The sequence below is a fragment of the Apium graveolens genome, chromosome 1 (assembly GCF_009905375.1).
Source record: "Apium graveolens cultivar Ventura chromosome 1, ASM990537v1, whole genome shotgun sequence".
Classification (NCBI taxonomy): Eukaryota; Viridiplantae; Streptophyta; class Magnoliopsida; order Apiales; family Apiaceae; genus Apium; species Apium graveolens.
Window position 1 is genome coordinate 175,858,731 of NC_133647.1, and position 23,230 is coordinate 175,881,960.

The window sequence follows — 23,230 nt, forward strand, 5'->3', positions numbered from 1 at the left end:
AGGAGGGAGATTGATTATGAAATCGAGAGAGATCACGAATAGAGAGATATCAAGAATAGAACGTAAATCGCAAAGAAAATCAAATCTTAAATTACTAAGAGTTAATATTTTATAATATTTATAAGGAACCAACTAGAACATTGTTGGACTTGCTCTTATAAGTTAAAAATTCGACTTATAAGTTAAGTCGACAAACACTCGTCGATAAATATTTACGGTCTTAGAGCATCTCCAATAGCTTCTTAACTTGGCTCTTAACTTGGAATTTGAGGAGTATGATGATTTTTTTTCTCTCCAAGAGGCTCTTAATTACTCTTAAATTCACCAAGAGTCTTCTATCTCTCTCTCTCTCATAAATTTTAAGAGTTTTTTCCGACTCTTAAATAATATTATTTATATATTTATGAAAACAATCTATTTATCTCTCCACTATCTTTTGTTGTTTATGAATTCAACTTCCATTTAATATTAAAATATTAATTAAAAATTTATATAAAGAGTATTATTGAAGAATAACACACATGAACTCACTAGAGTCAATATTATATATTATATTTAGAGTATAAACAGGAGTCACTTACAAATGCTCTTATAGGTGAGTAAGTCAATGGTATGCTCATCACCAAACAAGTATAATATATAGCAAATTTTGTGTTAGCGACTTAGCGTTGATAAATCTTTGCCACGTAATAACCACTAGAAATCTCTGTTATAGAAATCGGGCGATTTTTCAGAAATCAGGCGATTTTTCGAAAATCGCTGATAAATCGCTCAAAAATTGGTCAAAAATATTTGTCCGATTTGACCGATTTTCGATAAATCGCCAATTAATCATCCAATTTTTAAATCGCCGATTACCTCAACCGAATAGTTCTGATTTCCGAAATCTGTAACACTTCTAGAAATGAATATTACGCAACCATACTTTATTATCTTTTCAAAAGATAATGAAATCGATATTTAGTTCCTCAACCAATTTCTCAACCATATTTTCAAAACATCAAAATCCATCTCTCTCGGAATAAAAAGTCGGGCCAGAATAAAAAAACCCAGGCCCATATTGCAAACTCAAAGTCCGCTGTGACTATAATATCCAAACACAAAAAGCTGAATAAATAAATCACACACTCCCCGCTGAATCACGGATCATTTCATTTCATTTCCTCGCTCTCATCATCCAATTTTCAATGGTACTCTATAATCTCCATTCATTTCACTTTTTTTTTATTATTTCGATCCTATGAATAATATTAATTTAAGTTTAATTTGAATCGAGCATGTTTGATTTGGGATTTATTTCTTATACTAAAACCCTAGATTCCACTATTTCAATTGACCCTAGTTCGTGGGAACTTTATAACGTCTTTATTGTTATGTGTATGTGTACAAACATTATAATTTACTGTATTGTTTCTTTGTTTTTGATTAATCTATTTTCGAGTAATTGGTAGAATTATTGGGGAGGAAGGGAGAAATGATTGTTGATGACTTGTGATTTTCTGGTTTTTTGGTCATTTTGGAGGATTAGGATTGATGGGTAGATGTTCGTGTTTCGAAATTGTACTGGGTTTGAGTTTTTGACTATATAGGTTGTTAGGAAGATGTAGATAAGTTTGATATGTTTTTTTAATGCGGGGTACACAAGTTAGATCGGAAGTGTTCGTTTTACCGCATTATGTGTGCGCAGAGGTTTGGCATTTGATTTTGAAGTGTTTTATTAAAATGCTGTGTTATTAATCCTTAAATCTAATTTATATAGATGTAGCAGTAAGACTAAATTCTGTGTATACCTAAGGTCAGCTGAGCGATATTTAGTTTCGTTTGGTGATTACCTGGCCATACTTTTGTTAGCTGCACTAGCCAAGCCAGTGTTTTTTGATTTGTTGTACATCTTGGCTATGAGGCTAAAAGAAATTAAAAAAATAAAACTGACACTTGAATGATTGTCTGGTTCAACGTTGGGGTTAGAAATGACAGTTTATTTTTCGGTTTCTTAGAAATATAAAGTTTTGAGTAATTACTTTTAGATTCTATATCTTTTAAGTTATTTTTTAGCTTTCTTTCCCAACAAAGTTTAAGTATTAAGGTGTTCTTGATATAGGTGCAAAGCTTGAAACTCTTCTCCAATAACGAACACTTCTATCATGAAAATTTTCAAGTCAGTGTTTGGTTAGTTCATCTTGTGAAATAGGTGCATCAATGTACATGCCTGATGTCTCAACTCTCAGTATCTATATGAAATTTTATATAAATGGCTTTTATCAAATTGGTCGCTTTTTCCATCCAAATACTGATGTAGTGATATGGTGAATTGGTCATTTATTTAAAGGCCTTCATTCATGAGAACATAAGTTTATCACGTCTCAGTTGACTCGTGTAGCAAAAAAAATGCACATTGCACTGGGAATTAGATGAACAATATACTTTTAGTAAGAAAAAACCCAAACCTTATGCCATGAGCTTGAACTTCCAAACGGTCTGGAACAACTATGACATCCTGTTCTTTTTTTACAAATCTTTTCTGTAACTCGTCGGCTTTCTTTCTTCTTCATTTGATTTTCCAATTATATACTAAAGGATATTTGGAACTTGATATTTGTCAATAAATCTCAAATTGGTTCGTAATTGCAAGCTTGGTTTAATCAAAAGTGGTTTTAAGCATCTTGCTCAAATTTTCCCCATTCAGTACTAAGATTATTTGCAACTCACTGAAGTTTGGATATCTTACATCTAAACAGTAAGTCAAAGGTTGTCGCAAGTTTGTTATTTGAGGTAGTGGTTGTCTCAGATTTGTTATTCGAAGTTTGCTATGAAAGCCAGTCAAGAACTTGCCAGTTCAGTGCGAGCATAATATTTTTTGAGTATTTTTAGTGTACATTCTTTTGTTTCATTAGTTGCTTGAGAATTGAGATGTGAGTAACTTATGTGACAAACATAAGATATTTTGGACAGGAAAAAGAAACCACATTGATAATTAACCTTTTATCTAAATTAAAATAAATAATACCATCCTTGTGTTATCTTAATTGAGATTTGTTGAAATTTTCAAGTTTCACCTTATATAGTCAATTCCCGTATTATCTAAATCATGATTCGTTGAAAGTTGAGAAATTTTAATAGGAAAAAGTGACCTCTTTAATTATTAACCCTTTTTACATATGTATATAGTCCATCCCTGTGTTATCTTAACCAAGATTTACTGAAACTCATAAATTTTTACCTTACTAAGGAGGTGATTTTTTTGTACCAGTTACTTGACATACTGATTTTAGTACGATACTCAAAGGCTTATTTATAAAAGTTTAATAAAGTGGATGTACTCATTCAAGACTTTAAGGAACAGTTATCCTAATTTCTATGAACTTTAGTTTGACTGCATGATGTTTGTAGTAATGTTTATTGGCAAGTAAGGTCGTTCTAATATTTGTGTAAATCTGCTATGTTTTTTATAGGCACCTATGAAGGGAATACTTTCTCTACGTAGAGCTGCATTGTTTCGGCATCACAATGAGCATTGGGGAATGGGTAGTAGATTGTTCAGTACTCAGTCTGCAACTACTGGTACTACTCCTCAGCCTCCTCCACCACCTCCTCCTCCTGAGAAAACCCACTTTGGTGGCCTGAAAGATGAAGATCGTATTTTCACCAATGTGTATGGTTTACATGACCCGTTTCTCAAAGGTGCTTTAAAACGAGGTGATTGGCACAGAACGAAAGATCTTGTACTCAAGGGCACTGATTGGATTGTAAATGAAATGAAGAAATCTGGCCTTCGGGGACGTGGTGGTGCTGGTTTTCCATCTGGTCTAAAGTGGTCTTTTATGCCGAAGGTATCTGATGGCCGCCCTTCATATCTTGTAGTCAATGCTGATGAGAGTGAACCTGGAACTTGCAAGGACAGAGAAATCATGCGTCACGATCCACACAAGTTACTAGAGGGATGCCTGATTGCTGGTGTGGGAATGAGGGCTAGTGCTGCATATATTTACATTAGAGGTGAATATGTGAATGAACGACTAAATCTTGAAAAAGCTAGGCAAGAAGCTTACAAAGCTGGATATTTGGGGAAGAATGCTTGTGGATCTGGTTATGATTTTGATGTACATATCCACTTTGGTGCTGGTGCCTATATATGTGGTGAAGAGACGGCACTTCTAGAGAGTCTTGAAGGAAAGCAAGGAAAACCTAGACTAAAGCCTCCTTTTCCCGCAAATGCAGGGCTTTATGGCTGCCCCACAACTGTTACAAATGTGGAAACTGTAGCAGTTTCTCCAACAATTTTAAGGCGAGGACCAGAGTGGTTTTCCAGCTTTGGCAGGAAGAACAATTCTGGTACAAAACTATTTTGCATCTCCGGTCATGTGAACAAGCCGTGTACGGTTGAAGAGGAGATGAGTATACCATTGAAGGAGCTTCTAGAGAGGCACTGTGGTGGTGTCAGAGGTGGATGGGACAATTTGCTTGCAGTAATCCCTGGTGGATCATCTGTTCCATTGATTCCTAAGAATTTATGCGAGGATGTGCTGATGGATTTTGACGCACTCAAGGCTGTTCAATCGGGTTTGGGAACTGCAGCTGTGATTGTCATGGATAAATCGACTGATGTTGTAGATGCAATTGCAAGGCTCTCTTACTTTTACAAGCACGAGAGTTGTGGACAGTGCACACCTTGCAGGGAGGGTACAGGATGGCTATGGATGATCATGGAGAGAATGAAGGTTGGAAATGCAAAGTTGGAGGAGATTGACATGCTTCAAGAGGTCACAAAACAGATTGAAGGGCACACTATTTGTGCCTTGGGTGATGCTGCTGCCTGGCCTGTTCAGGGTCTTATCAGGCACTTTAGGCCGGAGCTTGAAAGGAGAATCAGGGAGCGAGCAGATAGGGAATTGCTGCAAGCTGCTGCCGCCTGAGTGACCTTATCAGGTTTGCTCTTGCCCTTTTTTCGTTGTTTAATTCTTGAGACTAACATCTGCTGGTTGTTCAGTTGACAAGTAAAGGTAGTCGTTATGCTATCCCAGCCTGACCTTTTATTTTGTTGACCATATCTAAAAGTAACAACCATGAGATTCAGTCATTCAAAATACATCTTCAATAAATTAAGAGAACAAGAGGGTTTCTTTGTTCAGTTATCTAAAAAAATTGGTCATTCATTAAGCTGCTTACTATAACTTTGTTCGAGCTAATTCTAAGTTCTATCCCATCCATACAGTGGATGCATAGAGAGTCGCCCAATGTTAAGGTTTAGACTGTTCAGTGCCACTGAATAACTGATGCTTTGACCTTAGTGCTGCAAAGTAATTGCAATGTTATTAGCAGGTCTGCACTGAGTCTGAGATTATTATGGCATTTCTGGAGTAATGTTTATTACAGGATCAGATACATGTTCAATGGTGACGGTCTCAAATAGCGGAATTGATTGCCGTCACCTATTGATGCCTTCTTTTTTGTTATAAAATCACATAGTTTGTTTGCTTTTATTTTTTGAGCGAATTCCTTTGTTTTTGTTAGTTTATCGATACAGAGCAGGTGGGAGGAGATGTCCGTTATACCCTATTAAAAAGCTAAACTTTTAATTAGGTCTTATATGTGCCTCATTTCAACTTACAATTTGGATACGTAAGTATCAGAAATCAAAAAAGCTTTTAACATATATGTGTTTTCATCACAAGGACCCGGGATTGACAAAATTCTAAATTGTTCTTGTTTCAGATTGCTATAAAAAATACTTATCTATACTATACTATACTATACTATACTATAATAACCGGAATGAGGTATAATTTGTAGTTTGGTTGACCCCTCATTTTGGTTATCCCTTTACATCACGACCGTCGGATCTTCTTCATCAAATAATCAGAGCCGTTAGATCCACATACTAATAAAATACACTCCACGAGTTTTGAGGTTCAAATCCCGTCAACAACAAATATTTATATTATTATTTATAAAGATACATATAAGTTCTCATGTTCGAATCCCGTTAACAACAAACATGTATATTATTTATAAAAATACATATAAGTTTTCGGATTCCAATCTCTCACCGACAACAAACATTTACATTACTATTTATGAATAAGATCTCATCAATCATATACTATTTATACTATTTAAACCTAACTTGAAATTATAATTATATAATCATTATTTAGTATTTAATTATTTATATAGAATTTTAATAAAATTATATGAAATAAAATTAATAATATATAAATATTAACCAAGCCCGTGCACGGGACGTAAGCTAGTATATGTAATTCAAGGAATTTGTGTTGGTAATATATAATGTTCTTCTCCTCCATACAGATGCTGCATCCCATGGAATAAAGATGTAGAATGTACTCTCTGGACATGATGAAGTGAAGTTACTCAAGACGTCATCTGGAGTTAAATGTTTGTTATATTATAATTTTTATTCTCAGGCTGCACAAAAATGAGATGCTATAATTCCTTTTTGATGTATGTGAACTAATATGCCCAGGGTAACTTGTCTGTATTGAAGATTTAAGAGCCTTCATGCTTACATTGAAATATTTTATGTTGTTAATAAGACAAATAATCGATGCTCTTCATTTACTTGATCATACTGTCATGGTCGGAACCTTCAAATTCCGAGGTGCTGGAGACTTTACCATTAAAATTAGGAGGGAGAGGGGGGGGGGGGGGGTGGGATTAATTTTAACTATTTTGTATAGTTTAACAGTAATGTATCTGGCCAGCATAAACATGCTTTGCTATTTCAAGACATTTTTTCTGCTACAGCAGTTTTCTAGCACCTTGATGAAAAAAAACAGATTATAGAATACCTTTTTGGGTGTTTAAAAACCGAGCTAGTATAGTCATAGTGAATCCAATCTAATATCTCTACCGAGATCCTTGAATGCAATTCTGCGCATATTCAAATTGATGTTGTTTAACACTGTCTCTTTTGAATTTACTCATTTAATCCGTTTACTGCGTTATTTGCAAAGCAAATCCTACTGGCTACCTGAAGCTCTTTCTCAAGCATTATCGTGGAAGCAACTATGAACTGTGGAGAAGTTAGGTTTTGGTGCTATAATAAGCGTATACTAGAAAAGGCGAACTTGAGATGACAGTCTAGATCTTCAAGTCTCCTGTACAATTAAGAAGGCTCGAAATGTAAAAGGGTGGTCTAAGTGTGCCAGATATCAGTTCATCGGAGATTTTTTTTATCCGTACTAAATGTTTTTTTTTTCTGAAAGGAATTTTTTATTAAGTTGGAACTGCAATTTTATGCTCCAGTAACACTTACAGAAGAATCATATAAGCTGTCGCCTGTAGACTTAGGCCCTCACCCTTGACATCGGACCTGAGCTTTAAAGACTTTTGTCAAAATCAGTTTTTGCATACACAGCATATTTTGCACATTCGTATTAAAGGAATTCAAATTTTGAGCCACTTCAGTAAAGACCTAGCCAAGTATCTGAAACACTAATACAATATAAATCTTCTGATTGCCACCTTTTTTCAAATAAAATAAATATTCTGATTCCAGTGTGATTTATTGTAGGTAAAATTTTATAAATTAGATAAAGGTTTAATTGAATAAGAAAAAAGTACAAACAATAATACATAATTAATTATTAAAAATTTAAGAAGTAACAAAAGAAGCTCGCATTACATATAATATGCATTAATACATTTTATTCTCCAAATTAATTATATCCTATTCATCATATACATATACATGTACACAATCACGGAAAATTAAAGAGAAAAAAAAATCGTTAAAATAAACATACCCTAAACTTCTTGAATTATTATGCAGGTTCCCTTTACTCCACATTTAGTATTAAATATTTCCCTAAGCACACCTAAATAGCAAAAAAATAAACAGAATTTTATACTTCCAATAAATACTAACATAAATACAGAAGCGTTCAGACACAAATTCCAACCTGTGTTGATAATTAATGACGTATTTGTCAATTATTCTGTCCTCATTCCATGAGTCATATCTGTACAATGCTGCAGTAGGATGAGTTGAATGTGGGTACTTTCAAGTTTCAACTTCCCGGGGCCTTAAGAAAATGATAATTAATTTATTTAGGATGTGAACAACATCAGCAAAATAGACACCAACAAGGCAACAACTATATAAAATTGTAGAGTAATCCATGCGCAAAGATAATAGGTTGGGCCGGAAGATACATTATTCTACTTGTCCTAATTAAGCTCTTTCTATAAATAAACACTCTTTACATTTTGCATTAAAATAAAAGAAATTTATTTTTCCCAAGTAAATACTGAAATAATTACAGAAGCTTAATACACAAATTCCAACCTGTGTCGATTCTTTTACCATAATCATACATATTCTAGCAATTCTGGATCCAGTGGTATATTTATCTTCTATATCAAATCAGCAAAGACCTCGTTTTCCAAATCCCCGTAGACGTGAAAGGGAAAAACCTCTTCTCCAACTCCAGGCCAGAGAGCCCTTCTAACAATCCCAATTCTGAAATCCCATAACAGAGAGTTAAAAGAAGAACCCCAATTCTGAAATAAGACTATAATCCTCTTGCCAAGAAGTTGGGAAAATCGAACCCGGCTTCCATTTTTACGTCTAAAGACGGTGTCTAGATCCCAGAACATCTCCGGCTTCAAATTCTTCACCATTTCAATCTCTGAATCGACAGCATTAGAAAACACGAATGGGTATGCCGAAACACCACACCCTAGCAAAATGTTGGCGCCATATTTTTCGGCGAAATTTCCTTGAGGTCCAATAATCACCAGACTCGGATCTGGCTTTTGGCCTTCCAGTATTTCTTGGGGATACTCGAAGATCCTCTGCAACTGCTTACTACGATTTGTGTCTTCGAAAGGGAGAGACAGCCAAGGCATTTCCTCGAATGCTTTCCAGAACAAATCTTCATCATCCCTGCGGCCCCAAGATTTCCACCAATCATGCGGGTAAATGAGCACAACCTCAAAGTCTGCCATATTTCTAGATAACTCTTCATAAGCTGCCTTAAGTTCTATTGTGATGTTTTTGTCATAAAGATCGGCACAAAAATATAAACCTACCACCTTATCTTCAAGGTTGTGAAGAGGTACCTGGTTTCCTTTGTTAGTGATGAGATAATCATGCTCAGCAGAGGCCAAGATTCTTTTTATCGAAGGCTGCATTCTGGCTACATTATCTTCATATTCCAGGAATTCTATTCTTTCTTGGGTAAAAGGATAACCCGCAGCTCCATACCTACACAAAAAATCGGTGGCATCACATTGTAAAACCACACCTCTCTGGTCAATGATAAACGAGTGAGATGAAGGGTCGGAGATGCCAAATTTTGTTTGCAAGAGTTTCCTGGATTTGATGTCTGACAGCGGGATGGCAGGCCATGTAACCTTAGAAAATATTTCCAAAAATAAACTGTGAGTAGAATGCATAGACGATTGTGAGTCATACTGGCAAGTAAAATCATCCCCAACTGCAACGAAGATGATCTCAACACCGCCTATGGGCTGTAACTTACTGTAAATATCCAACAAGTGTGTTATATCGTACCTCCAAGAGCTACTTTCATTTGGTGACACAAAAAGTAAAATAATAACCTTGCCATCCAGCTCCTTGGCCTGGACCTACACAAAAAACCAGAATTCAGTATGGTATAGTGAACAAACATTAGTAAGTAAAAAATTACTCTAATATTCAAGATCAGGAGGGAAATGAGCAAGGAATAAAAATGGAGCATTCCTTCCTAAATGAGTGGATTGTAGGTTAGAGTTCTAAATAAAATGTTAGAATGGAATGAAGAAAGGAATAGAAGTTATGAATATATATATCCTCCCAAAACACCCCTAATAAGAGTATAATTCTATTTCTATTCTCTTCCTATTTCATTCCCATCCAAGTGAACAAAACCTAAGTCATTTAAAACCTACATTTTTTGGTCACAAATCCGTGCGTCCAAGAAAACATAAGAACACTAAACTTTGCCTACATAATCCCATAAATTATTTGAGTTAAAATAGGTAAAATAAGCAATCTTGAGGGAAAATATAAGTTTCAATCTTTAAGAGTGTAAAGCTTCAAAATTATTTAAATATCATAAATTAAGCTTATGCAAACTTATAAATTAAAACCCTAAGTCCCTGTATTCGTTAAGAGGATGGTGGAATCTTCAGCGTAAATAATAGTTTAATTTATTAAATAAACAAACAAAACTTAAAGAAAGAACAACAAAAAACAAAGACAAATAAGAAAAAGAAATAAGACAGGGACAGGGACATGGACATACCCGTTGGTTTAGGTTGTAGTTGAAGAGGTAGTTTCTGTGAGTGGTGAATAGAAGTTTCGATAAATCGACTGTATCTCCTGTCGCAGCAACAACTTTGCTTCTCCACACTGCTCCTCTTCCTCTTTAATTTATTAACTTCGCTGCACGACGTCGTCTCTTTCCCAGACCTGGTTGTTGGCATCTTTGTATTCTAATAATCTCTTCGCCTAGATCCTTTTGTTTTATGCGATCGTGTCTATACTTCAATATATATATAGCAGTTGCTTAATTTGCCCTGACCATTCGTATTAGGAGTTCTATTTCCCATTCAAACTAGAAATCGTGTTAGGAGTTATATTATCCATTACTTAATATTAATTCCTTATTTTGTACACAGGCACGAATTTGTTTAAAATACGAATAACTGTGTTAAAAATTTACATGATTATTGATTTTCGTCAAAATATCTATTATGAGATTAATTATTTTTGGGGAGTTTGTGTCGTATAATTAATAATTCTACAAATTTGCTCACCAATTTTCTTATATACATGAAAGTTCGATATTTATTATATATAAATATATTTAAAACTTTTAACATTATATCATATATATCTATTGATCTAATATTTGTGTACGTTTGATTTCAGTCGTATGATGACAGCTATATATGCTTTCTTATAATAGTTTTTATAACATTTTCATAAAACTAATTTATGCCTATATATGCTTTCTTATAATAGTTTTTATAACATTTTCATAAAACTAATTTATGCTCGTCACCCTGGAATTTTCGTATTGTGGAATTAATAATTTTCAAGGAGTATGTTTCGTAAGATTAATGATCCCATAAGTTTGCTTAGCTGTATTTCTTATATACATTAAAGTTCGATATTTGTTACATTTATATACGTTTAAAATTTTTAGCATTATATCACGTATATCTTTCGATCTAATATTTGTGTACGTTTAGTTTTGGTTGTATGATGACAACTACGCGTTTTTATGATAGTTCCTTCTAATGATTTAGGGCAGTTTTCTTTTGGGATCAATATCCCATGAGACATTGGGACATATCCTCTTTTTGCCTTTTGCATCCCAAAATGATGCAATACTTTGTCAATGTATGTACTCTGACTTAGGCCGATCAATGCCTTGATCTATCTCTATAGATCTTGATCCGGTAGCATCGCCTAAGTCCTTCATTGAGAAACAATTTCCCAACCTAGTCTTGACAGCCTGTAGAGAAGGTATGTAATTCCCTATTAGTAATATGTCATCTACATATAGTACTAGGAATGTCACATGACTCCCACTAACCTGCTTTAAAACACATGGTTCATCTTCATTTTGAATAAAGCCAAATTTCTTGACTGTTTCATCAAAATGACGATTCCATCTCCTTGAGGCTTGCTGCACGACGTCGTCTCTCTCCCAGACCTGGTTGTTGGCATCATTATTTTCTAATCTCTTCGCCTGGATCCTTTTGATTTATGCGATCATGTATGTACTTTACTACTATATAATATATATCAGTTGCTTAATTTTTCATCTCAATTCGTATTAGGAGTTTTATTACCCATTCAAACTATAAATAGGATTTCATATGAGCAAAGCTGGATTTAACCATTAGAATTAAATTTAGTAGAATAAATTTTTATTTTGCAAAAAAATATTTTGATTGAATTTTTGTAAAAAAACAATACAAACAAAATCAACTTCGATTATTATCAAGAAAACTTTAATATAAGTTAAACATGATTGTTTTTAGTTACAAGTCATATTAAAAAAATTACAAACCTTATTTTTTAATATATTTTTAAATATTGAGATATAAAAATTTATTTGAACAATTTCATTTTAAGAAGATTCAAAATAATGTACAGACTTTTATATCTAAAAATAAATAACCAAATCGAACATATTCAATATAATCCGCTTCGAGCGCGGTGGGTTTGAGAAAGATAAGATATAAGCAGATTACGTGCTTATTTCAAAAATAAAGAGAATATTTTTGTGAAAACCCAGAACAAGATAAATGTGTATATGTACTATACCGGACTCGTGATATTCTTCACGTGAGACTTACACTTGAATAATCCACATCACTGTCTGTCGAAATCTGAAATTCTACACTTTCAGCTAACATATACGAATATATTTAGAAAATCATATATTTGATATATCACCTGCAACATGAAACTTCACAACAGAATTTGGTGTTAGCCATGAGACCCGGCCTCTACTACTTTAATACTCCGTCCCTAATTAGCGCTATCTAAAGTCATATCACCCGTGAGATTTAAAACCGTCATATACAAACTCAATTGATCATGCCACGTCCGAAGTAGTCTGCCTTACTTTCATTTTCCCCAAATCAAAATATTTTTAACTTGTCTAATTGAGATTGAAGTACGTCTGCGTCTGACATGCCCATACCAACATAAAACGTCACTCCCTTATTTTTATTGAAATAGATTCAACACTCAAAACTTTTCTAGAACTATAATTCGAAATATAATCCGCTATTTTGCGATCATAAATCCATCGCAACATACGTATTTCCGCATTCTCCAATCTAGGTTTCTGGGCGTTCCTTAATGACCAACACTCGAGATCATACATCAATGTCAGTCAAACTACCAATCTATAAAATTTACCCACTCAACTTTAAAAATTTACCTAAATAGCAAAAAAATAAACAGAATTTTATACTTCTAATAAATACTAACATAATTACCATAATCATAAAAAATTCTAACAACCTGTGTCGATTCTTTTACCATAATCATAGAAATTCTAGCACTTCCGGATCCAGGGGTATATTTATCTTCCGTATCAAATCAGCAAAGACCTCGTTTTCCAAATCCCCGTAGACGTGAAAGGGAAAAACCTCTTCTCCAACTGCAGGCCAGAGAGCCCTTCTAACAACCGATCCATCACGATCAAATGCAAGAAGTCCACTATTAACACCTCTAAAAGCATCATCTATAAACTTGTGACCAAACGAGTCTTCATTAAAAGGAATATGGATCAACCATGGCATAGCTGCAACAACGCGATAAGACCTCATCCCATGATGGACGTGGATCACTTCAAACTCATCACTTGTACCCTTCATCTTCACATACATTTCTTTTAAATCCCATAACAGAGAGTCAAAAGAAGAACCCCAATTCTGAAATACGACTATAATTCTCTTGCCAAGAAGTTGGGAAAATCGAACTCGGCTTCCATTTTTACGTCTAAAGACGGTGTCCAGATCCCAGAACATCTCTGGCTTCAAATTCTTCACCATTTCAACCTCTGAATCCACAGCATTAGAAAACGCGAATGGGTATGCCGAAACACCACACCCTAGCAAAATGTTGGCGCCATATTTTTCGGCGAAATTTCCTTGAGGTCCAATAATCACCAGGCTCGGATCTGGCTTCTGGCCTTCCAGTATTTCTTGGGGATATTCGAAGATCCTCTGCAACTGCTTAGTACGATTTGTGTCTTCGAATGGGAGAGACAGCCAAGGCATTTCCTCAAATGCTTTCCAGAACAAATCTTCATCATCCCTGCGGCCGCAAGATTTCCACCAATCATGCGGGTAAATGAGCACAACCTCAAAGTCTCCCATATTTCTAGATAACTCTTCATAAGCTGCCTTAAGTTCTATTGTGATGTTTTTGTCATAAAGATCGGCACAAAAATATAAACCTACCACCTTATCTTCAAGGTTGTGAAGAGGTACCTGGTTTCCTTTGCTAGTGATGACATAATCATGCTCAGCAGAGGCCAAGATTCTTTTTATTGAAGGCTGCACTCTGGCTACGTTATCTTCAGATTCCAGGAATTCTATTCTTTCTTGGGTAAAAGGATAACCCGCAGCTCCATACCTACAGAACAAATCGGTGGCATCACATTGTAAAACCACACCTCTCTGGTCAATGATAATTGAGTGAGATGAATGGTCGGAGATGCCAAATTTTGTTTGCAGGAGTTTCCTGGATTTGATGTCTGACAGCGGGATGGCAGGCCATGTAACCTTATAAAATATTTCTAAAAATAAACTGTGAGGAGTAGAATGCATAGACGATTGTGAGTCATACTGGCAAGTAAAATCATCCCCAACTGCAACGAAGATGATCTCAACACCGCCTATGGGCTGTAACTTACTGTAAATATCCAACAAGTGTGTTATATCATACCTCCAAGAGCTACTTTCATGTGGTGACGCAAAAAGTAAAATAATAACCTTGCCATCCAGCTCCTTGGCCTGGACCTACACAAAAAACCAGAATTCAGTATGTCATAGTGAACAAACATTAGTAAGTAAAAGATTACTCTAATATTCAAGATCAGGAGGGAAATGAGCAAGAAATAAAAATGGAGCATTCCTTCCTAAATGAGTGGATTGTAGGTTAGAGTTCTATATAAAATGTTAGAATGGAATGAAGAAAGGAATAGAAGTTATGAATATATATATCCTCCCAAAACACCTCTAATAAGAGTATAATTCTATTTCTATTCTCTTCCTATTTCATTCCCATCCAAGTGAACAAAACCTAAGTCATTTAAAACCTACATTTTTTGGTTACAAATCCGTGCGTCCAAGAAAACATAAAGAACACTAAACTTTGCCTACATAATCCCAGCTAAATGCCAGCATGGCAGTGCAAGAATAATTTTTTAATCTTTCTCAATTCTCCTTTTAAGTTGTCTCTGTCTCGTCTTTCTTTCTCAACCTAAAAGTCTGGTTTATTGCTTTTCTATTTATTTCTTCTAATGATCATTTATTTAGGGTTTGATTGTTAACCAAACATGGGTCGATTTGAGTTTAAATAGGTAAAATAATCAATGTTGAGTGAAAATATAATTTTCAATCTTTAAGAGTGTAAGGCTTCAAAATTATTAAAATATCAGAAATTAAGCTTATGCCACCAGTTATAAAACCAAATAACAGTAAATTAAAACCCTAAGTCCCTGTAAATAATCACGTTAAGGGTTCGTTAAGAGGATGGAATCTTCAGTGTAAATATAGTTTAAATTATTAAATAAACAAACAAAACTTAAAGAAAGAACAACAAAAACAAAGACAAATAAGAATAAGAAATAATACAGGACATGGACATACCCGTTGGTTTAGGTTGTAGTTGAAGAGGTAGTTTCTGTGAGTGGTGAATAGAAGTTTCGATAAATCGACTGTATCTCCTGTCTTAATGCAACAACTTTGCTTCTCCACACTGTTCCTCTTCCTCTTTAATTTATTAACTTCGCTGCACGACGTCGTGTCTCTCCCAGACCTGGTTGTTGGCATCTTTGTTTTCTAATCTCTTCGCCTGGCCTTTTGATTTTTGCGATCGTGTCTATACTTTACTACTACTACTATATATATATATATATATATCTAGCAGTTGCTTAATTTGCCATCACCATTAGGAGTAGGAGTTTTATTACCCATTCAAACTAGAAATAGGATTTCATATGAGCAAAGTTGGATCGTCATTAGAATTAAACTAGTTTACTGAGCCGCGTTTCACCATGGCTTTCTAAAATAATTTTTCGTCTTTTTTTTTCTTTTTTATATTTCTTATCTAATCTTTATCATTCAAGAATTATGAATAATAAATAAATACATTAAATTAAAAAGTTTGAAAAATCGTTTTCTCTTTAAACATTTTTATTCCAATGAGTCTTTCTCTCATTATTTACAAATTAACATAAAATTATATTATATATTAATCAATGATTAATGTATTATTTTTTTCTATTTAATAATATAAAAAAAATAGAAGATTACAAAAAATATATTGACACAATGTGAGAGCCGCCACCTCATCGCACTCGTCTTCGCTTTTACATAAGCATAGAAAAATATAATAATATAATGATTTTAAAAAATATTGAGAAAACTAATTTGTAAATACTTGCCTTTGTAGTATTTTATAGGCTAAAACTTAATTTTTTTTAAAAAAAAAGTAATATAATAAGTTGATATTAGGAGAAAGAGGAGAAACGATATTTAAATAGAAATTAATGAGAGTATCAAGATGATAAGTTGATTTAAATGTAAAGGAGAAATTTTAGGAAAATATTATGATGGTAAGTTGGTTTTAAAAATCTTAATTAAAGATTTTGTAAAAACTTTAGGAGAATATTACGAACGGTGATAAACTATTTTGAAGAATATAAGGTACCTGTAATTTTTGATATAGAAAAATAAAATATATTAAGTTATTTAAGGAGAAATAGGAGAATTGGTATTAAAAGGAAATTGGGAAAATATCAAAATGGTAAGTTGATTTAAATGTAGAGTAGAAGTTTTAGAAGAATATTATGATAGTAAGTTGATTTCAAAAATCTAAATTAAAGATTTCGTAGAAACTTTAGAAGAATATTACGAACGGTGATAGTATATTTAGGAGAATATAAGGTAATTGTAATTTTTGATATTTATTAATTCAAAAAATTAATAAAATTAGAAAAATAGAATGAGATAATCTGAGATGCGACAGCTAAACGCCTCCGTCTTCTCCTTTATATAAGTATATTGATTTAGTAGTAATTCTTGATTTTTTATTTTTTTAATGTTTAGGGGCATTGAATTTGTTTTATATTTTTAGAGCTTTTTAGAAAAATAAATTTTAATTCTGCAAAAAAAAAATGATTGATTTTTTGTAAAAAACAATACAAACAAAATCAAGTTCAATTATTATCAAGAAAATTTTAATATAAGTTAAACATGATTGTTTTTAGTTACAAACCATATTAAAACAATTACAGACCTTATATTTAAAATATTTTTAAAATACAAAATATTGAGATATAAAAATTCATTTGAACAATTTCATTTTTAAGAAGATTCACAATAATGTTTAAACTTTTATTTTTTAAAATATAATAAACCAAATGGAATATATTTTTGATACCCGCTTCGAGCGTGGTGGTTGGTTTGAGAAGGGTAAGATATATACATTATACCCCTATTTCGAAAATAATAAGACTGTTTTTGTGAAGAACCAAGACAATATAACTGTGTATATGTGCAATACCTAATTCATGATATTCTTCACATGAGAGTTATATGTAAACAATTTTTATGTAGAAATCTGGAATTCTACACTTTTGGTTAACATATAAGAATATATGAAGAAAATCATATACCTAATATATCACATGAAACATGAAACTTTACGATCGAACTCGGTGTAAGCCACAAAACTCGGTCTAAGCCCCGAGATTACGTTTGCGCTTGACATGCTCATACCAATGTAAACGTCCATTCCTTATTTTCTTTGAAATAGATTCAACCCAAAACTCTTCTAAAAGTATAATTCCGTATATAATCCGTCATTGTGCAATCGCAAATTGATCGCAACGTAGGTATTTTGGCCTTCTCCAATTTAGGTTTTTGGGCTTTCCTAATAACCAACACTTGAGATCATACATTAATGTCAGTCAAACTTTCAATCTATAAAATTTACCCTTCAACTTTAAAAATACACTATTGTCATATAACACTTCAATAGCAGGTCTCTATCTAACCCAACCCGCCTTAATACGATTCGCATCAACAAGAATATCATCGTAGCTCGTTATGATACAGCCTAAATACATGAAACTATCAGTTTGTGAAACACGAACATCAACAATGCAAATGGTAACATCCTCCTCTTGATTTTACTCGCCGGAATTTGTCCAAAGATACTCATTCTTAGAACAACTCAGACGCAATCCTTTAGCCTCCAATGATGCACACCGTTTTAAGTTTGAAATAACCTACGCTCTAGATTCAGTGATTAACATAATATCATCAGCAAACAACGTACACCAATGAACAGTAGCTTGAATGGTACAAGCAGTGTTCCAGAAATCGCTAGGCGTGCCAGGGCGGTGATGGTACCTTCGAGAGATTAATGGGCAAGTCGGAGATTAATCGGACCGATTAATCGGAACATTAATCGGAAGAATATAAATATTATTTTTAATTTTTATAATTATATAATGATCAATATGTCAAATATTTGTTTGAAAAAAAGAAATTAGAATGATATTAAACAATATCTACACATTTGACATGCGTTATGTACTAATTATTGAGTTTACAATATTAACTATATTTTAATTCACACTTTTAAATTAATTATAATATGTTAATTTTATATTTTAAGTGAGAAAGTAAATATATTTGATTACTTGTTACTTATTACCAATACTTTATATTAGAAATTGACATGATATTGTGTGAAATTATGAAATTAATGAATTAAATTATTAAAAGGTAAAAAAATATTTTTTTTAATTATTTTCCGCCTAGACCGCCTAGGACCGATTTTTGACTGCCTAGCCCGCCTAATCCCGATTTTTTGAAAAAACGCCTAAATCACCGCCTAGGTCCGAGTCGGGGCGTTTTACCACCGCCTAGCGCCTAGGCGCCGCCTAGGCGGCCGCCTAGACCGATTTTTAGAACACTGGGTACAAGTAATCACATTCAAATTAATAATGAAAAGCAAGGAGTTTAATACCAACTCTTAATGAAGACCCAACTCAACTGAAAATTACGGAATATTTTCTTGTGGTATTTGAACACATGTCCTTAACGTTTAATACATATTCTAAATAATACTTTTATAGACACCATATGAAGATCCTTATGTACTCTCGATATTTCTCCATGAGACAACGAACAAGAGATAAATTGCGTCAATAGGTACTAATTGGTTTAAAAAATAATTAGGAATTAACTGGTTTTACAAATAATTAGAGATAAATCAATAAATTGATAATTATTCGGAACAAAAATAATTTATAAATATTAATTAAATTTTAAAAATTAAACCGGTCAAATATTTTTAAAGAATTAAACGATAATTTTTTGAAAAATCAAGAATTTTTAAAACACTAACTTTGAACTGGAAATAGGATTTCACGTGAGCAAGTCAGGAATCTAACCATTACATGAAATTATAATCCTAAACTTTTTGAATATTTTTTAATTTTTTAGTAGGTATTTGAATTAAATTTGTTTTATATTTTGTAGAGCTTTTTTAGAAAAGTAAACTTTTTAATTTTGTATTTTGCAAAAAAGAAATAATTACATTTTTAAAATAAAAGACGCTGCAACTAAATATAACCGGGCACAACCATAATTATAGGCCATTTATGAGGAATTTGATGAATCGGTCAAAAGATCAAATATTTGACAGATTTATAAACTCAAATACACAGAAAATTAACTTCAATAATTATCCTATAAAAAAATTACATAACCTTATCTCATAAATTTTTTTAGAATACAAAATATTGAGATAAAAAAATTATTTATGAATTTCATTTTTAAGGAGATTCAAAGGATAAGAGATATTTCTCCATGAGGCAACGGATAAGAGATCAATTGCTTCAATATGTACTAATCGGTTTAGAAAATAATTAGGAATTAATTGGTTTAAAAATTAGTTAGAGATTAATCAATAAATTGATTATTATTTGGAACAAAAATTAGATTTATATATTTTAATAATATTTAATATATATTTTTTTATTAAATACGTAATTCAAAAATAATTTATAAATATTAATCGGATTTTGAAAATTAAATCGGTGAAATATTTTTGAAGAATTAATCGGGAATTAATCGGTCAAATAGTTAGGAATGTGATAGTTTTTTATTTTTTTTAAAATGGTTATATCCTATGTCACATCGAGTTCGAAGTTTGGGCTACAAATGCACAAAAAATGTGAACCCGAAAATTTGACCAGGCCCGAATTAGTTAAAATCTGGTGATAGATATCCTGATCCAGATCGAGATTAGGGCCTTGCGAAATCCATAATTTTCGCCAAATTTCAGGCCGACACGAATTGATCAAAATCCGGTAAATTCAACCTGATTCGGATCGTGATTAGGACCTTGCACATAGGGGAGGATCTGATAAGTGGTACCAGATGATACGTGTCTCCCATAAAATCAAATTTTATGTATTTTAACCATTAATTTTTTTGAAAATATATGAAACTATCCCCTCAAAATTAAAAATATAAAGATGTATTTTCAAAATTTGGCCAATACCCACCTAAACAAAAATTTCCGAATCCGCCCCCACTTACACATAATCTATATTTTTAGCCAAATTCTAGCCCGACCGAGTAAAAGCCCCGGTCCTTTGAGAAACCTGGCCTAGCTCGGCTCGAAAAGAAAAAAACTCGTTTTAAAGCTCGATTCGAGGGCATAAAATCCTAAATATTCTCAAAGTTTGGCCCGTCTTATTCTATCAAAGTCAAAGACCAAATTTTTTAGGGTCCTGCCAAAGTCCAGGAAGCAAGCCTTTTGTGCATTTGTAAACGAGTATCTATACTATCTATAATATAATAACCTAACAGAGTATAATTTAATATGTTTTTTTTGGTTGGTTTATTTATCTCCATTTATTACCGTTATATTTTTTTAATAAAGTGATCACGATCGTTAGATTCAAATATTAAAATAATATACACTACTCAAACTACTAAGTTCGAACTCCGCCAACAACAAATATATATTTATACTCTATTCAAGATTCAGGATTGAATTCTGCCAACAATAAGTATATATGTATTATTATTTATAAGTATATTAATAAGATAATGATTCAAAAAAAATTTATTTTTATTTTAAATAATATAAATATATTAATAAGTTAGCTTTATATGATCAGACTTTAACTTACTTCAGATTCAAAATTCGAGATTTTACTGCTAGAAATTTGACCCAAATTATTATAACACGTCAGTTATTTGCATAACTTTAACCAAATTAACTTCAATAAAATAAAGTTAAAATTGCAATATTTTATTTCATAGTGAACCATTTCATCGAAAGAAATTAAAAAATATTTAAATTTCTAAAAAAAAATCCTAACTCCGTACCCGATTCTTATTCTAATCATCAGCAATTTGAATGCGAATTTGATTTGAATTTTAACCCAACAAATTTGAATTAGACTACATTAGGAGTTGCGCAGCACCCTTATATTATATATATGTACAGGTCGAGACACGAGAAAAAGATTGAGGTTTGAATTATGACAACATCGTCCTCAACTAGGTTTATGTCAAGAAGATGTGTCCGAACAAAATGGCACCATCATTATTTATCAGATGAATTGATATTCAATATACTATCATGGACTCCAGCAACATCATTGCTCCGATTCAAATCCGTTTGCAAATCCTGGCGATCCATCATTACAGACCCTAATTTTATCCAAACACACCACACTAATTCACTTACAAGACCATCTGTTCTCCTTATTACATCCTCCGCAGCCGATGAAGAAGAAAAACAAACACGCCACAGCCGTTGCGCCGCCAGTGTTGTTTGCTCAGATTCTACTTTCATTAAACTCGAACTGGGGTCGCCTTTTCGTAAGTTGGATTTTGTAAGCTCATGTAATGGTATTATTTGTGTTTCCAGTCCTAGTGGTGATGATATTCATTTGTTTAATCCGTTCATTAGGATGTGTAAGAGACTTCCTGTATTTAATGATCAACCCCAAACTGCTGATGATTTGGAAGCCGAACCTTTTAGAGTCGATGTAGCATTTGGTTTTGATTGTTTTTCGGACGATTTTAAGGTTTTAAGGATTGAATATGATGCAATTAATCATGTTCAGCCTGTTACTGTACGAGGAGTGTATTTGTACACACTTAAGTCTGATATGTGGAAGGAGATCATTGTTGGTGTTACATTACCTAGTTTTGTTTGTTACGCCTTTTGTCCTGTTTTGATATCGGGTCCAGTTGTAGACGGGGTATTGTATTTGGAAGGTATGAATGAGATGGTAACTTTTGATTTGCATAACGAAGTGTTTGGACTCATTGAGTTCCCTAGCTTCGTGCAAAGAAGGAAGTCAAATGTTTTCAATTTTCAAGGCTCTGTTGCGGTATTTGCTGAAGAATTGATAACTGATGATGATGGATCATCAAGTGAGATTATTAGTCTATGGACTATGGCAGCAGCTTCAGATAAAGTGTTTTGGAACAAGGCATTTACTATCGACCCTGGTCTGGAGGTAGATTGGGTGTTTGAGCATTTCGGTGCAAAGCAGTTTCTTGGAAGGGATAAATTAGGAGAAACGGTGCACGACTTTGGGAATAAAAAGACCAAAGCTATTGAATTTCCATCTCAAAGCTTTCTGGTAAAAGCTCTCAAGCACAGCGAGAGCTTCCTCTCAATAGAAGGATTTAAGCAAATCAAGGAAGACTGAATGAAGTTGCGAAGTACTTCTAGTAATGCTTTCAGGGCACAGTTTATATGTTACTTTTCTCAACCTTTAGACATTTCGACTGCGAATATTCTGTCCTGGTACCTTTTTCATTCAAAATTCAAAAAATCGTAGCTTCTTTGGACAGCAACATAGCCTGCGTTTATTTATTTTTAATTATGTATTGAGTCTATTGTTTAAGTATAGCTTGATTATATGCTATGGTGGTTTTTCCTCCTCACCATTGTTGATGTAATTTGATCTTTTTATGGGGGTTTGATCCTTTATTTGAATCTTTAATGGCAACTTAGTTTATATTCTTTGAGTTATTGCTAAATGTTTCAAATACGCCAGATATATAATGATGTGATCCTGGAATATTCTTAAATCCTTAATTGTATTAAATATTCTTAAATTTATAAGATTCAGCTACATATCCTGATACTTGTATAAAATAAAGACAAACCAGTTTAATAATTTCTTAATACACATCATTCTTTTTTCCTTGCAGATTATTCCTATGTTACCCCGACTTTTAATTTTCCTCAAGTACCTGTGTCGGACATTCGACACTAAGACACCTATTATATGCCAAAATTATGTAAAATTTTCAAAATATTTCAGAGTCCGATACTTGGACATGTTCCCATGTTGGACACTTTTGGATGAGTCCGGGTGACATTGCATTATTCTCCTCTCCTTTACAAAATACCCAACCATGAGTTTTGTATTGAGGAAGGATTCATGAACCT

General features: G+C 33.0%; 4 protein-coding genes across 4 annotated transcripts; 2 read left to right on the top strand and 2 right to left on the bottom strand.

Moving 5' to 3' along the window:
• Positions 1-1,035: 1,035 nt before the first annotated feature.
• Positions 1,036-6,579, top strand: LOC141671724 (NADH dehydrogenase [ubiquinone] flavoprotein 1, mitochondrial). Its single transcript, XM_074478052.1, has 3 exons — positions 1,036-1,190; positions 3,453-4,926; positions 6,310-6,579. Exons 1-2 carry the CDS (start codon positions 1,188-1,190, stop codon positions 4,911-4,913), a joined length of 1,464 nt encoding a protein of 487 aa, XP_074334153.1. The 5' UTR covers positions 1,036-1,187; the 3' UTR covers positions 4,914-4,926; positions 6,310-6,579.
• Positions 6,580-8,137: 1,558 nt separating this feature from the next.
• Positions 8,138-10,385, bottom strand: LOC141671733 (putative nucleoredoxin 1). Its single transcript, XM_074478064.1, has 2 exons — positions 10,272-10,385; positions 8,138-9,612 (listed from the first exon to the last, which is right to left on the bottom strand). The coding sequence occupies exon 2, from the start codon at positions 9,418-9,420 to the stop codon at positions 8,377-8,379; it is 1,044 nt and encodes a 347-aa protein (XP_074334165.1). The 5' UTR covers positions 9,421-9,612; positions 10,272-10,385; the 3' UTR covers positions 8,138-8,376.
• A 2,077-nt stretch (positions 10,386-12,462) lies between these two features.
• LOC141722172 (putative nucleoredoxin 2) lies at positions 12,463-15,589 on the bottom strand. The gene is made up of 2 exons (XM_074525029.1): positions 15,373-15,589; positions 12,463-14,520 (listed from the first exon to the last, which is right to left on the bottom strand). The coding sequence occupies exons 1-2, from the start codon at positions 15,553-15,555 to the stop codon at positions 13,039-13,041; spliced, it is 1,665 nt and encodes a 554-aa protein (XP_074381130.1). The 5' UTR covers positions 15,556-15,589; the 3' UTR covers positions 12,463-13,038.
• A 5,675-nt stretch (positions 15,590-21,264) lies between these two features.
• On the top strand, positions 21,265-22,777 carry LOC141722188 (uncharacterized). The gene is made up of 2 exons (XM_074525030.1): positions 21,265-21,639; positions 21,731-22,777. The coding sequence occupies exon 2, from the start codon at positions 21,732-21,734 to the stop codon at positions 22,479-22,481; it is 750 nt and encodes a 249-aa protein (XP_074381131.1). The 5' UTR covers positions 21,265-21,639; position 21,731; the 3' UTR covers positions 22,482-22,777.
• The last annotated feature ends 453 nt before the right edge of the window (positions 22,778-23,230 follow it).

Coding starts and splice junctions, on each gene's coding strand:
- LOC141671733 (XM_074478064.1), bottom strand. CDS start 9,420: ATGCATTCTACTCACAGTTTATTTTTGGAAATATTTTCTAAGGTTACA.
- LOC141722188 (XM_074525030.1), top strand. CDS start 21,732: ATGTGTAAGAGACTTCCTGTATTTAATGATCAACCCCAAACTGCTGAT.
- LOC141722172 (XM_074525029.1), bottom strand. CDS start 15,555: ATGCCAACAACCAGGTCTGGGAGAGACACGACGTCGTGCAGCGAAGTT. Junction 14,521..15,372: donor ACTACAACCTAAACCAACGG/GTATGTCCATGT, acceptor TTTTTTGTGTAG/GTCCAGGCCAAGGAGCTGGA.